General features: G+C 34.0%; 1 protein-coding gene across 2 annotated transcripts in view; it reads right to left on the minus strand.

Moving 5' to 3' along the window:
* The window catches only part of LOC132485131 (cadherin-10), a 118,564-nt gene that overhangs the window by 17,725 nt on the left and 86,649 nt on the right, over positions 1–14,190 (minus strand). For both annotated transcript variants that reach the window (XM_060091608.1, XM_060091607.1), the window contains exons 5-7: positions 7,247–7,434; positions 5,672–5,925; positions 877–1,013 (exon numbers count right to left, since the gene is read on the minus strand). In XM_060091608.1, coding sequence (XP_059947591.1) covers positions 877–1,013; positions 5,672–5,925; positions 7,247–7,434 — 579 coding nt within the window. The remainder of the gene's footprint in view (positions 1–876; positions 1,014–5,671; positions 5,926–7,246; positions 7,435–14,190) is intronic.

Raw genomic sequence — 14,190 nt, forward strand, 5'->3', positions numbered from 1 at the left:
CCATTTCTCTGGAAGGTGGGTCAAAAAGGATCTTGCTGTGATTTATGTCATAGAGTGTTCTGCCTATGTTTTCCTCTAAGAGTTTTATAGTGTTGCCATCTTAAATTTCTTAATCATGTTTTAAAATGAGGCCTGATACTTTCATTTTATAATAGGCTCTAAAAATTATGTAGCCAGTCCTGTGTATGGACAAGAACTTTTGCAATTAGAGACAGATATGATTTTGAATGCTGGCTCTGTCTGTTACTAGTTGGATGAAATTTTGTAAATTTGGTCTAGAATTAAGTCATTCTAGAAACAGAATGACTAGTTTCAAATCCCAGTTTACTACTTCTGGCATTGTGACTTTGGACAAGTTACTAAAATCCTTGGAGTCTTATTTCCTTCTCTGTTAAATAAGGTCAAGAAAAATATTAGGAGGAAAGAATTAATTTAAAATTCTTAGAATAATACCTTCACCGAGTGTTTCATGTTAGCTCTTATTACTAATACCTTTGTTTCTTCACCTGTAAAAAGGAAGTAATAATATCTATCTCTGTTTATTGTTAAATAATTGACTCCCAACATTTTAGCATAGATTTAAATTCATGACTTCCAAGCAACAATTTTAATACATTTCCCTTTCTCCCAAAGAGAATATCTTTAGTTTCCAATTCTAGATCATTTTTATTAGTTAATATTAAATGTAGATTTGTGGATGCCTACAGCTATTTCTCAGTATATATAGAAAGTATTGAAAAAATTATAGGTGTGGAGAAGCCTTTTAAAACCCTAGATTGAAGTTACAACTCATGTGTGCAATGAGAAGAAATTATTCTTAATACAAAATAAAACCTAAAATTATGCTACATATGATATACATAAAATTCATCTTACTGATTTCAGCAGCGATAACAGTAAGATTGTGCCACTGAGATAGTTCACGGTCAAGTGGCTTTGATGTATAAAGGGATCCATTTCCAGAATGTATGTTAAAGATCCTGTCAAGGTCAGTATGGCGATCCAAGGAAAATCTGAACATATAGGGCAGAGAAAAATACATGGCAGCATTACTGATGGTTTGTAGGAGAAAATGGTGAAATGCAAACACACATATATAGTGATATATAATAATTTCAGGAAAGTACATAGTACTGATCCAGGATGCAGACTGTGTCATGGATTTATCACAAACACATACACACACACACAAACTGACCCTCTCCCATCCTCCCAAAACCTCTTCCCAAGACCTGAATTGACCTTTGTTCTGCATTCAAATGCTGGTCTTCTGAATGTTTGTTTAATTAAGTCATTGTCTATTGCATATTCAACTGACCTTGATGTATTTTTCCACAGAACTTGGAATTACAATTTTACATTACCAACTGACATTACCTAGTGATTGAGAATTCTGTTGAAGAATTATTACAAGGATCAAATGCAAAATATCATTCCCACTAGTAAAGTCTTTTAGTAAGACTATTGGAGACAACATTAGTTCCCTCGGAGTAGTAGATCATCAATTTATGATGGTGTTCAGCAGCTTCAAAGTATGATACCCAGGGAGCTTTGGTTTCTTACCCACATGTAGCATTATAAAATGTATACATTTTAACTAGAAATGTTTTAAAAATAGAAATGTTTAGGATAGGAGTTTTTATATGTTTGTATCAAATTAAATCTTAGTATATATATTACAAAAGCAACTATTCTGCAATTTGATTAAAGGCATTGTGTCGGGTGTCATTCCAAAGCCCAACTACAGGTTTATCAATCGGGATGATGTAGTTGGGATAAATTCCATTATTTTGGGGGTTGTCAGCCAAGGTTTAAAAGAGCTGTACCCCTCATTGGTGGTTCCTGCCACTTCACAAGCTTAGTTGTTCACAAATGTTTCATAATTCTATTTTTTTTTTTTTTTGCGGTACGCGGGCCTCTCACTGCTGTGGCCTCTCCTGTGGCAGAGCACAGGCACCAGACGCGCAGGCCCAGCGGCCATGGCTCACGGGCCCAGCCGCTCCACGGCATGTGGGGTCCTCCCAGACAGGGGCACAAACCCGTGTCCCCTGCATCGGCAGGCAGACTCTCAACCACTGCACCACCAGGGAAGCCCTATGTTTCATAATTCTTGAGTTAGCAAGCATAATCCCCCAAGTTATCTTTAAGGTTCCCTACTTAAAAATTTTAAAAACAAATCAAAATAAACATGACAAAACTAGGAGTAATATCTAGTTATGGCATATATTTTCCTAAGCCACAGCTGTCATTTATTTGAAGGAACAAGATATGAAATATTTTAAATAGTATTTTGTAAGTAATAACACAAAATAATTTTGAAAGTGCCATAAAACTTTTTTTCTTTTAGTGTTCTAAACTTGTATAATATTTTCAAAGATCAATTGAAATTTATGATCTTTTTGTGGGGTTTTTAATAAATTACACTAGAAGAATAACAACATTTTGATACAGTTAATATGATTTTATTTTTGAGGATTGCTTATTTTAGATTTTTATTTTAAATCAATTCTAAGTAAAATAGACCAGTAATTTACAAATTTCCTTAATAAACCCCAGCCCTCTCTATTAACACAATATGGATTTAGTTTTGTATTCAAACTACATGCTTTAGCCATTCACAAATAAAGCAAAATATTGTTTCTCTATATCTGGAATAATTCACAAATTATATCCCAGGTTGACAAAATTATTTTACTACTGAAAGACTCAATGTAAATTTTACCTCCTCCTTGGACTGTTCCTTGATTACCTGAAGTAGAAGCTATTTGTCCCCTTCCATCCTAAAGCACCTTGTACCATCATCTCTGCCATTTACCACATTATACTAGGAATTCATTTCATCTCACAACTCAAACAGGAAATCAAACATGAAAACAGCAAGTGTCATACTTGGAATCTAGTAGATACTCAATGAATCTTATTTCTCATACTGAATCTTCTTTCCTAACAGACTGAGAATTCCCTGAGAAACAAATTAGTAACTGCCATGGTGACCCACAAATATTTGTTGAATGACTTCTTTGGCATTTTGGCAAATGATAAGTATCCTTATTTCTATTGAAATATGTCAGTAAGTTGCATTATGTAAATCAATATAGAGCATCATTGTCTTTTCCAAATCCATTTTATGTGTGTTTTGTCTTTTTTTTTTTTTTTGTAGTTCAGTTTAAAAGCTAGTGACAAAATTTAAAGGATTATGTGAAATTATCTTGAAGATACAGAGAGATCCTGGTTCTTTTTCAAACCTGATATAATTATAGTTGACGCTTGAACAACATGGGTTTGAATTTCCTAGGTCTACTTATATACAGATATTTTCAGAAAATATAAACTAGAGTCTGTGTTTACTGAATAAATAAATCTGAGGTTGAATCATTGGATGTGGAACCGCAGATGCAGAGGGCCAACTATAAAGTTACACTCAGATTTTTGACTGTGGGGAGGGGGCGAGGGGAGATTTGCACCCCTAATCCCTGAGGTGTTCAAGGGGCAACCGTTTATTTCTCAATTCTCTATCAGTAAATTGTTTATTACCTAACATTTTCATTTAAAAAAATCAGTTCCAAAAGACATATTTTAGGTAAATACCTTTGATTATTGCATTAACATCCACAATACATGACATGGACAGTTTATAACATGACCAGTATTATCCGATTATCCATCCCTAAATACATTGCTTTAGTAAAACTACTTTACCTCTTTGATTATATATATACATCTTTTTAATCTGCATGGTCTATCAAGATTAACGTCCAAAAATATTCATTTGCTTTTTCTACATCAAGTTAGTATAAATTCAAATATACAACAACGATCTTAGCTAGACTCTGTCATTAATAAGAAATGAAGTCATTAATTCTGTTGCTTAGTACACATAAATGGATTCTTTTCTCCTGGTCCTGAAATTTGCATCCTCATGAAAAATTTAACTTAAGAAAGAATCCACAGACATATTTTATCATGTAATAACCATTAGTCTATGAGAATATTTAGATTCTATTTCACTGTGTGGAAAAATATACTGCCTCTTAATAATGCCACAATTTAAACTGAACTTTTTAAAAATATTATATTTTATTTTAAGAAAGCCATTTTAAAACCAGGAACACAGAACACAGGCTATTAAAATCAGTTAGGAGCTCTGCCAAGGGAATGCTTGGTAGTATTCAATGGGAAAGAATAAGAGTGTATGTTCAATAAATGTCTACTGAATGAATGACAAGAAAAAAAAATCTTTAAAGGAAAAAAATCCAAGGAACACAACAATTTCAATGACGATAAATGGATGGGAGAGGCATTTATGGGAAAATCATGCTGACAGATGGGAGCTGTACTTGACTACCATATGAAGGTTTTGGCTCTCTATATGTAACCTGTCTTGCTGTATGTGACTATAAGAAAATATTTAGGTAAAATTATATAAATCAAATAATAATTTTAATATATATGTATGTGTGTATATATATATATATATATATATATAATATGAAGTCACTTGATGATATGGCAGAACCTACAGAATTTTAAGCTTTGAGCTAGAGTCACATGGTACATAAAAGTAGAGGTTCCGACATTCCACTGCTGCATAGTTAGGAGTCAGAGAACTGTGTACTTGGAAATTGTACAACCACTTGAACTCCTACTAGACTGGCCCACATTGTAAAAAGGATAAGCAAAATCAGTCTGCTGAGGATAAGGAAACAAATGAAATCCAAAATAACTGATGGACTAACAGTTTAAAGTGAGCAGTAATTTTGATCCTGACTATTGTATATAGATATTTGTACTTTTTTAAAATGAGAGAACAAATGTCAGTGAAAACTTTTTGTCTTTCTCATTTGTATGTTTTTATCACATCTTATATGTTTTTAGGTGCCATAAGAAAACAAAGGAAAACAAAACTTTGAAATGACTCTGATCTTTCTGGAATGTTCTAAACTTTTTGATATAGCCAAAAGAACACCAAAAAAACTTCCCCCTTTGCTGGAAGGAGTATAGAAGTTTCTAAAATCATAACTACATTGTAACATTGTTATGATTATATAAATTTTAATTATTAAAACTCCTCTCAACCTCATATTATTTAAGAACCCAAAATCACAGATAAGTTGATTTTGTTACATTGCAAATGCACAGCTGAAACAGTCCCCTTTATCTGCACCAGGCATCAGAACAACAAATATCTTAAAGAGACAGGCAGATGATACAAGCCAAGTTTCAGTAACTGGCATGATTAAAACGTAATCAAACTATGAAATTTGTGCATACTCTGCCCCAGAACACAGACAATTTATTTTAAATACTTGTGCTCACCCAACCTATGCACAGCTCTTTTTTTTTTTTTTTTTTTTTTTTTTTTGCGGTACGCGGGCCTTTCACTCTTGTGGCCTCTCCCGTTGCAGAGCACAGGATCCAGACGCGCAGGCTCAGCAGCCATGGCTCACGGGTCTAGCCGCTCCGCGGCATGTGGGATCTTCCTGGACCGGGGCACGAACCTGTGTCCCCTCGTGTCCCCTGCATCGACAGGCGGACTCTCAACCACTGCGCCACCAGGGAAGCCCAGCACAACTCTCTCTTTTAATGCATTAGACGCTATGCATTAGAATTTCATGCTCTCTACATTTACTTCAATTTCCTTTCTTTTCATCCTAAGCATAAGCATAATTACCTAATGGGGCTAGAAGTAGAATCTGGGTCCCTTGCCATCACAGTACCAATGATTGTACCCACTTCAATATCTTCATGAACCTCAAACAGATAGGAGGATCTGCTGAAAACAGGTGGTTCGTCCACATCTTCGATAGAGATTTTCACAATTGCCGTATCTTTAAATGGTCCTAGGTAATAAAATCTTGAATCCACATGGGTATTTTCTGCTTCAACCTTCAGAGTGTAAAGCCTTCGGCTCTCATAGTCAAGTGGCTGTATTAAAAATAATTAAGTAAATAAATCATCAAATTAGATTGAGGGAAATTGAATTATATGTTCCTTCCAAGTTACAGTATGATTTTTAAAGCCTAGTTGAGTTGTCAAGTTGTTTATAAACTGTAAATAATTAAAATTAATAAAAATATATAATCTTTACACATCAGGTAGAATTCAATTTTTACTTCTTATGTACTTAAAATGTAGTACTTCAGAGCATAGGAAAATGAGATTTTAAATCTTAGAAAAATTGAAAAGGATATTAAGACCTGTCTCATATAGTGGTAACTCATTACAAAACATGGGTTGGTGGATTGTGTGTGTGTTTGTGTGTATGTATATGTGCTGAGGTGTTGGCTACTGCTAAGTTTTTCTAAGTAAAAAATGCAGTAATCTTTTAAAATATATGTTGTGATACTTCCATTCCATTCAACAGGCTCATGGCACTACATAAATTTGATGAAATTTTGAAGACTAATACAAAACTTTTCAGCAGTTATATGAAACATTGAAAATAAGAAAAACCTTGGGTAAAGAGAAAAAATTTGATAGCTAATTGGTAATTAGGTTACATTATGAAACAAAAAGGAACTTAAATATTCAGTAGGTCATTCCTTTGCTGGTCATTTTCTGTTTAAAAGTGGTTGTGTACCTTGAACTTCGCAATAGACTCTGAGGAGAGTTCCGTGATTAACTGACGGTTACTTTATACAAATAGAGTGTTCAGGACATTTCATTAGGACATAAATTTTACTGGGCCTTATTTTTTCTTATAAGGATGGTACTGAATGTACAATAAAAAACTAGTTACCTTTAAATCATATCATTGAGCATATGTTAGCACAAAAGTTTAATTTATGTAGCAGAAGGGAAAATGTGAACAATGAAATTATTTTCCAATCCATGCTGTCTCTTTTTATTAGCAACTCTAATTATTGCTTCATACATCTGGATAGATGGCTTGCTACTTTTTATGCCTCCAACTGTGATGATATATTACTATTATCAGTTATTAACAATTTTTTTAAGGAAACGATGTTAATAAGGGGCTTTTATTAACGTGGCTCAGAAATACAATCACATGTATATTAACTTGCGTTTTAAAATTTGAAAATCTCAGATTTCATGTTTTAATTAACAAAAACATTTGGTCAAAACATTCAAGGAGATCTTTGGCTTTATGTCTCTCACATACTTATGCATTTACATTGGAACATGGTAGGGATATTTCTTAATGGACAGAGCATGAGTCGATAATACATATCAAAATCCCTACTTCCTAAACAGTCAGATGATTATTTCTATTGATGTTCTGCACCTTTTTCACAGTGATGATGCCTTCCTGTGTGTCTTTCTCAGTTCTGATGTCAAACATATCAGTCCCATCACCATCAATAATTCGGTATTCTACTTCAGCATTTTCCCCAGTATCAGCATCAGTTGCTTTTACACTTCCAATGGATGTGCCAACCGGGGAGGATTCAAGAACTCGAAGATGGATGGTGTCTGTAAAGATTACAGAATGGAAAAGAGAGAGAAAGAGATTTCTCAGTTATAAATCTTAAACTCTACATTAGATGTTGACTAATAAGTTGAATACACACAATATGGATAATATAAAGTGTAGGAACAGAAAAAGTGGAAATCTGGGGGAGTTGGTCTGTGCCTATTAGAAGTAGTGAGACCCAATTTCTAACTGTATCAAGAGTTCTGTTTTTAAAAATGAGCATGTTGGGCTTCCCTGGTGGCGCAGTGGTTGAGAGTCCGCCTGCCGATGCAGGGGACACGGGTTCGTGCCCCGATCCCGGAAGATCCCACATGCTGCGGAGCGGCTGGGCCCGCGAGCCATGGACGCGGAGCCTGTGTGTCCGGAGCCTGTGCTCCGCAACGGGAGAGGCCACAGCAGTGAGAGGCCCGCGTACAGCAAAAAAAAAAAAAAAAAAAAAAAAGAGCATGTTGTCTTTTTTTACATTTGCACAAGTAACTAGATATCAGCTTTGAGTACACATATGTACCTGTGTGTGTTTATACAATCACAACAAATCACAGAATATACTGTGAATATTTATATATTGCAGTGAACATATTTTTAAATTGTTTTTCTTTTGTTTTTAGTTATTTACTACTCAGTTTATTTCAGCTGCAGGGCAGGACATTACAAAATTCCATGAAATCAGTCATAGTGGGGAAGAATCCTACTTCTATTTGTGACAGGAGACCCAAAGAATACTCTGTGGGAGAAATACAAAGATGCCCTTCACAGTGTCGGTGTAAAAACACTAAATTCTGACCAATTCCCTTACATTTCAGAGCAAAACAAGAATTCATCTAAACCCCTGGTACACCTACTCATGCTTCATCATGAACAACCTTTCCTGCTAATGAGATTTATATTTTAGTACCTGATCATAAACTACATGCTACTGACAGATTAATCGACCTGAGGGACACTTCTGGTTAGAGCACCTTCTTGCTCATAAACCTTAAATAATTCTCCTTAATATACATAATAAAGTCCAGACCTCTTAGCTAGTCATGCTCTTGCCTGACTATATATTTCCTAATGTGTCTTTCTGTTAGCCACTTCCAGGAAAGATCTGCACCAAACTGGACTTTTCAAAGCCTTCTTGTCAAAAATTAATTTCCTATATCTCTATAGTTCACATACTATTTCCCTCACATAAAATTCCCCCCCCCACGAGCCTCAAATAATCATAACACAATTGATCAAATCTGAGAAAATGGGTCTATTATGTGCTGAGTGTTTAGGGGGCTAGCCATCAAAATTCCTATGTTGAACCCCTAACCCCCATACACTACCTCAAAATATGACTGTACTAGAAGATAATGTCTTTAGAGAGGTAATTAAGGTTAAATGAGAACATTAGGGTGAGCCCTAATCTAACATGACTAGTGTCCTAATTTAGACACAGAGAGGCACAGAGGAAAGCCCATGTGAAGACAGGGAGAAGATGGCCATCTACAAGCCAATGAGAGGCCTCAGAAGAAACCACCTTGATCTTGGGCTTCCAGCTTCCAGAACTGTGAGAAAAGAAATGCCTATTGTTTAAACCATACAGTATGTGGTACTTTGTTATGGCAGCCCTAACAAACTAACACAGGTATCTATATCTGCTCAGTTGAAAAGTCCTTTTCTAGGAGACATCATTAAGACTCAGTTTCTACCACACCCTGGTTAGTCACTTAATGCATACTTTTTAATTCTTTTTGTACATTTTTTTCTCTCCATTAATCTCTGGCAATGCATTGTTGAATGAAACTCTCAATTCATTCCTTAGCTACTGTCTTGTTGGCTCTCTTTGACTTTGCTATTTCTTCTGCTAGAAACAGCTGTTTCTAGATATTCAGATGTCTCATTCAATTTCTTCCTTCAGGTGATTGCTCAACTCTGACCCCTCAGAAGGTTTCACCAATAACCTTACTGAAAACAACTTTATTGAGAAGACCACTCCCAATCACTCTTCATATCCCTTGCCACTGTTAGGCATTATATTATTTACTTGTTTATTTGTATGTACCATGAAGATGTTGTGTTGATACAAGACAGGGACGACTTTGTATTTTTTCACCTTTATATTCCAATTGTATTTCTTTGAATGTAGCACCTCTACATACTTATTCTTATGTTGGATAACTGAGAAGTTTCCTAACTCGTCTACCAGGTGCTATTCTTGGCCAAATCCACTCAGATCTCAGCTATTCTCAGTACACATCACATCCATATTATCCCTTTGAAAACAATAATTTTATCAATAATTATTCAAAACTTCAAAACCATTTGATAGCTCTCTTTGTACTTAAAATAAAACATACATAGGCTGGCCCTCCACAGATTAGCTCCTTTTTCTTGTCATTCCCTCCTTTACTTAGTAGTCTCCATAACACTCCTTTAGGTTTAGGTCTCCTTTAAGTTTTTAAAATATGCTTTTCTTCTTCAATTTAATACACTTTTCTCCCTCATGAAAGATTTTCTACACAATGCGTTGCCTGGCAACCTCTAGCTCTTTCTTTTGATATACATTTATTTTCACTATACTTCTACCACAGAACACCATCAACTCTAGCCTACTTACTCCAACAACTTTCTTTTAAATATTAAATGTTAGAGAAGTAGCATCTCAATGAATTGATTTATTACACTGGAGCCGAAGTAACCTTTCTAAGAGACAGAAATGATTTAACTTCTCTACCAAAAGCACTTTTTATTGATGTTAGGATAAATTCTTAATTTCTTCATTTGGTTTATAATGTCTTATAAAATCTAGGTTTAAAAAATATCTTCAGTACCATGCTTATCTATTCTCAAACCTAGAGTATATGTGGAATACAGCCAAAAATAATTTTTTTTTCAGTAAATGATCAGTCATCCAGACTAGAAACATTATAAATACATGGAATACTTAACAAAATAAATGCAAATAATATGGATGTTTTGACTGACATTTATATAACCTGTATGAACCATTTAGAGAATATAGATTCTTTTCAAACAGGCATGAAACATTGAACCCAATTTGATCAAGTATTAAGTTATTAGACAAGTTTGAATACATTTTAATAAATCAGTATCTACTAAATTATCTGACCAGGATACAATTAAGATAGAGATTAAAATAAAAAAATAATCCCCCAAATACTCATATTCTTGAAAATTTAGAATAATTAAGAAAAACTTCTATGCAACTGATGGTTCAAATAAAATACAAATTGGGAGAGAAAAAAATTGAAAAAGAAATTAAAAGAAACTCATATATGTGGTGAATAGAAAATGATTCTACTTAAATAAGGCAACTTACAGCTTTATGTGCAAAGTGTTCTTGAGAAAAGAAAAATGAGGACTGTTTTCCAACTCATTATGTGAGATCAGTACTGTATGCCCCTGATACCAAAACCAGACAAGAAATGTCCAGTGGTTATATAGTGTGCGTTAAAACTCAAGCTGCACCATACCTGACTGTATAATATTTAGCAAGTTCATTTTTAATTTTTAATTCATAATCTCCTATATAGTATAAAGTTTAGTATGTGAGAAACACTATTCTAATCACTTTACTATTAACAAAATCCAGACTTTGTTTTAATTTCACCAGCTATTCCATTAAAGTCTTTTCAGAGATCCTACTTTGTATTTAGTTGTCATGCCTATTTATTTTCCTCCTATCTGTGAGAGTTCTTCAGTATTTCCATTCTTCCTATGACCTTGACACCTTTAAAGAATACTGGTCAGTTATTTTATAAAAAATCTTTAAAATTAGGTCTGTCTCATATTTTCTCATGATTAGATCAAGGTCATGCATTTCTTTGTTTTTGGCCAAGGATATCATAAGAGTGATCTGTTTTCAGTGTAGCACTGGATGCAAATATGTCTTATGACTGTTGATATTAACCTTGATTTCTTGGTTAAGAAGGTGTTTCTGCCGGTCTTTTTCATTTGTTAAGTAAGTATTTTTTCTTTATAATTAGTATATATCTTGGGAAATATACTTCAAGATTATGCAAATATCCTATTTTTCCTCAAAAGTCTGCTCATTAATTTTATAATCAATCAATGATCTTCCTTGCAATAATTAATGGTGCAATTATTCTAAAGCACCATTAATGGCGATCTTCTATTTTCTTTCTAATGGTTCTTCTAATGGTGATCTTCTATTTCCTTAATTATTTCCACATATATTAATTGGAATTCTTCTGTAAGGAAAAGCTGCCCTTTCTCCCTTACTTATTTATTTATATCAGTAAGGACATTTATTTTATTCTATGTGTTATAATCTAATAATATGGCTATTTATTATTTTGTGCAAGTTCTTACAGTCTTGGTTATTCGGTGATCTTCTAGGTTGGCTCTGGTGTCTTTTCAACATGACTCCATTACTTCTTTACTTTTTTGGGGGGGGAAGTACTTCCTTAATTCCCAGCATCACAGAATGTTGTGGGTTCATCTTATATTTTCCCTGTCCAAGCCCTGAAATCAACCATGTCTCCAAGTGAGCCCTGACTTCTTTTAGTGAAGAAAGAACCATAATATTTTTAATATAGTGTAGTGTACAAAATTTTAGTAAATGGAGCAACTCTTCTTTCATAACATGCAAATATGTCAAAAAAGGTAAAAGGAGGCAATTTGTATTTGAAATGTAAGTCTAATTATGTTTTTGATATAAAAATCTAAATAACAGTAAGTTATTGCCTGTTAACATATTAATTGATCTTTGTTTTAGAAATAAAATATCTGTACACTTCAAAGGAATTTAGAGTGTTATGATTTAAAATATTAGTATTTAAGGCTTTTCAGCATAAGAGAAAACCCTGTAGTACAATAGAATACAAATATTTAAATAGAAACACTGTAATATTAGAACTGAATACACAAATCTTTATTTATAAATGCATACTTGTAAAGTAGTTGCACATTTTTGTTTTAATATTAGTCACTGAAAAAGGCCTAGAATTCCATTCCACTAGAAAAAAACAAAACACTAATGGCCAAACACTGGTCACTAATACAGTGTTTTTCTATAATATAAACAAATTCTTGGAGATTTACTGTCTGAGGAATAAAAAGGGAAGTGAGATTAGAATTCTTTGAGATAGAAATTAAATGAGGTATCAGACATTATTGGGATCATAGAAAAGTACAAATAACCCAATCAACTTGATTCTACTGTACAGCATTTTGAAAATTTGATCCTTGATAAGAAAATAATTATTTAATTGATTAAAACACATAAAATCAGATTAGGTTTCTGGAAATGTAAGTTAGTTAATTCAGTTGAACTTTTTAGCTGAAAAACAGTACTATCTCTGTGGATCACAGAGATAGAGATACACATTTGAAGGTGTTCAAAAAGTATAAGCTCCAAATTGAATGGAAAATGAGAACCTAGAGAAGTAAGCAGAAAGCTGAAGCCCACTTTTGGTCTGAAGATATTTGTCATTTTCAAAAATTGATCCTTATTTTTATGGCCTCTTGAAGCAAGAAGAATACATATCAAACTCCAAGCTATCTGCAGGGTAGTTATACAACAGCAAATAGTCTCCACAATAAGTGTTTGCATTTAGTGGAAGGGTGATCTGGACACAAGCCAACCTTCATGACATTTTGCATTCATTGTGTGGGTTTGGATGACACTGAAGAGCTCTATTTTTACAGATATAAGCAACTTTAACCCCTAGGGGACAAAGATGACACTGTGGCCTCCACAACACAAGGGGTGAAGGCTCACAAGGCAGGCTACAAATATTTGGCCAAAAAGTTCATTCAGGCTTTTCCCTAAGATCTTACAGAAAAAACCGAACGAAATTTTTGGCCAATCCAATACTTCATGGAGAATCTATGTGGACAAGAAAACCACTGAAATTATGCTACTGGAAGGACCCTCCCTCACTACCTCTCCTAATACCTTTCTCTCTCAAGTGCTTTTTCCAAAAGTGAGAGACATTAATAGCCCTGGAAAGATGTATTACATAGCTCAATGAAAATACAGTTGTAAATACTTGGCTCATAAAGTCACAAAGGAAGAAAAATGATTGAGTCAGGTGCCATAAGATATAGAACAACATACCAAATGCCTGTTGGAGTATACACACACACGTGTGCATGCACACACACACACATATACATACATACAGATGTATGTATATAAGCTAGTAGAAAATTTAGTGAAGGATGTAAATGGAAAAATGTTTACAGTAGAATAAACAAGAAAGACAAATAAACATAGAGGAATATACTGGATATTAATCAAGCAATGCAAATTAAATTAAGGACATGATGTGATATCATTTTACACCTACTAAACTAACAAAAATAAAGTCTGACAAAACCAAATGTAAAAAGCATGTGGTCTAAGAGGAACTATTATGCAGAGCTGATTGGTATTAAATTTGACACAATGATTTTGGGAAATTTTCGTTTCCTGGGTTACTATAACAAAGTACCAAAATCTAGGTAGCTTTAAACAGTAGAAATTTATTGTCTTACAGTTTTGAAGGCTAGAAGTCTGAAATCTAGGTATCTGGCAGGACCATTCTCTCCTTGACAGCTCTAGAGAAGATCCTTCTTTCCCTTTTCTAGGTTCTAGTGTTTGCCAGCAATCCTTGGCATTCCTTGACTTGTAGATGCATCATTCCAGTTATATGTCCATCTTTTCCCTGTATGTTCACATTGTATTCCCTTAGTGTGTCTCTCTGTGTATCCAAATTGCCCCTCTTTTTAAGGATATCAGTCATATTGGAAAAGGGTCC

Source organism: Mesoplodon densirostris, chromosome 3, assembly GCF_025265405.1.
Source record: "Mesoplodon densirostris isolate mMesDen1 chromosome 3, mMesDen1 primary haplotype, whole genome shotgun sequence".
Classification (NCBI taxonomy): Eukaryota; Metazoa; Chordata; class Mammalia; order Artiodactyla; family Ziphiidae; genus Mesoplodon; species Mesoplodon densirostris.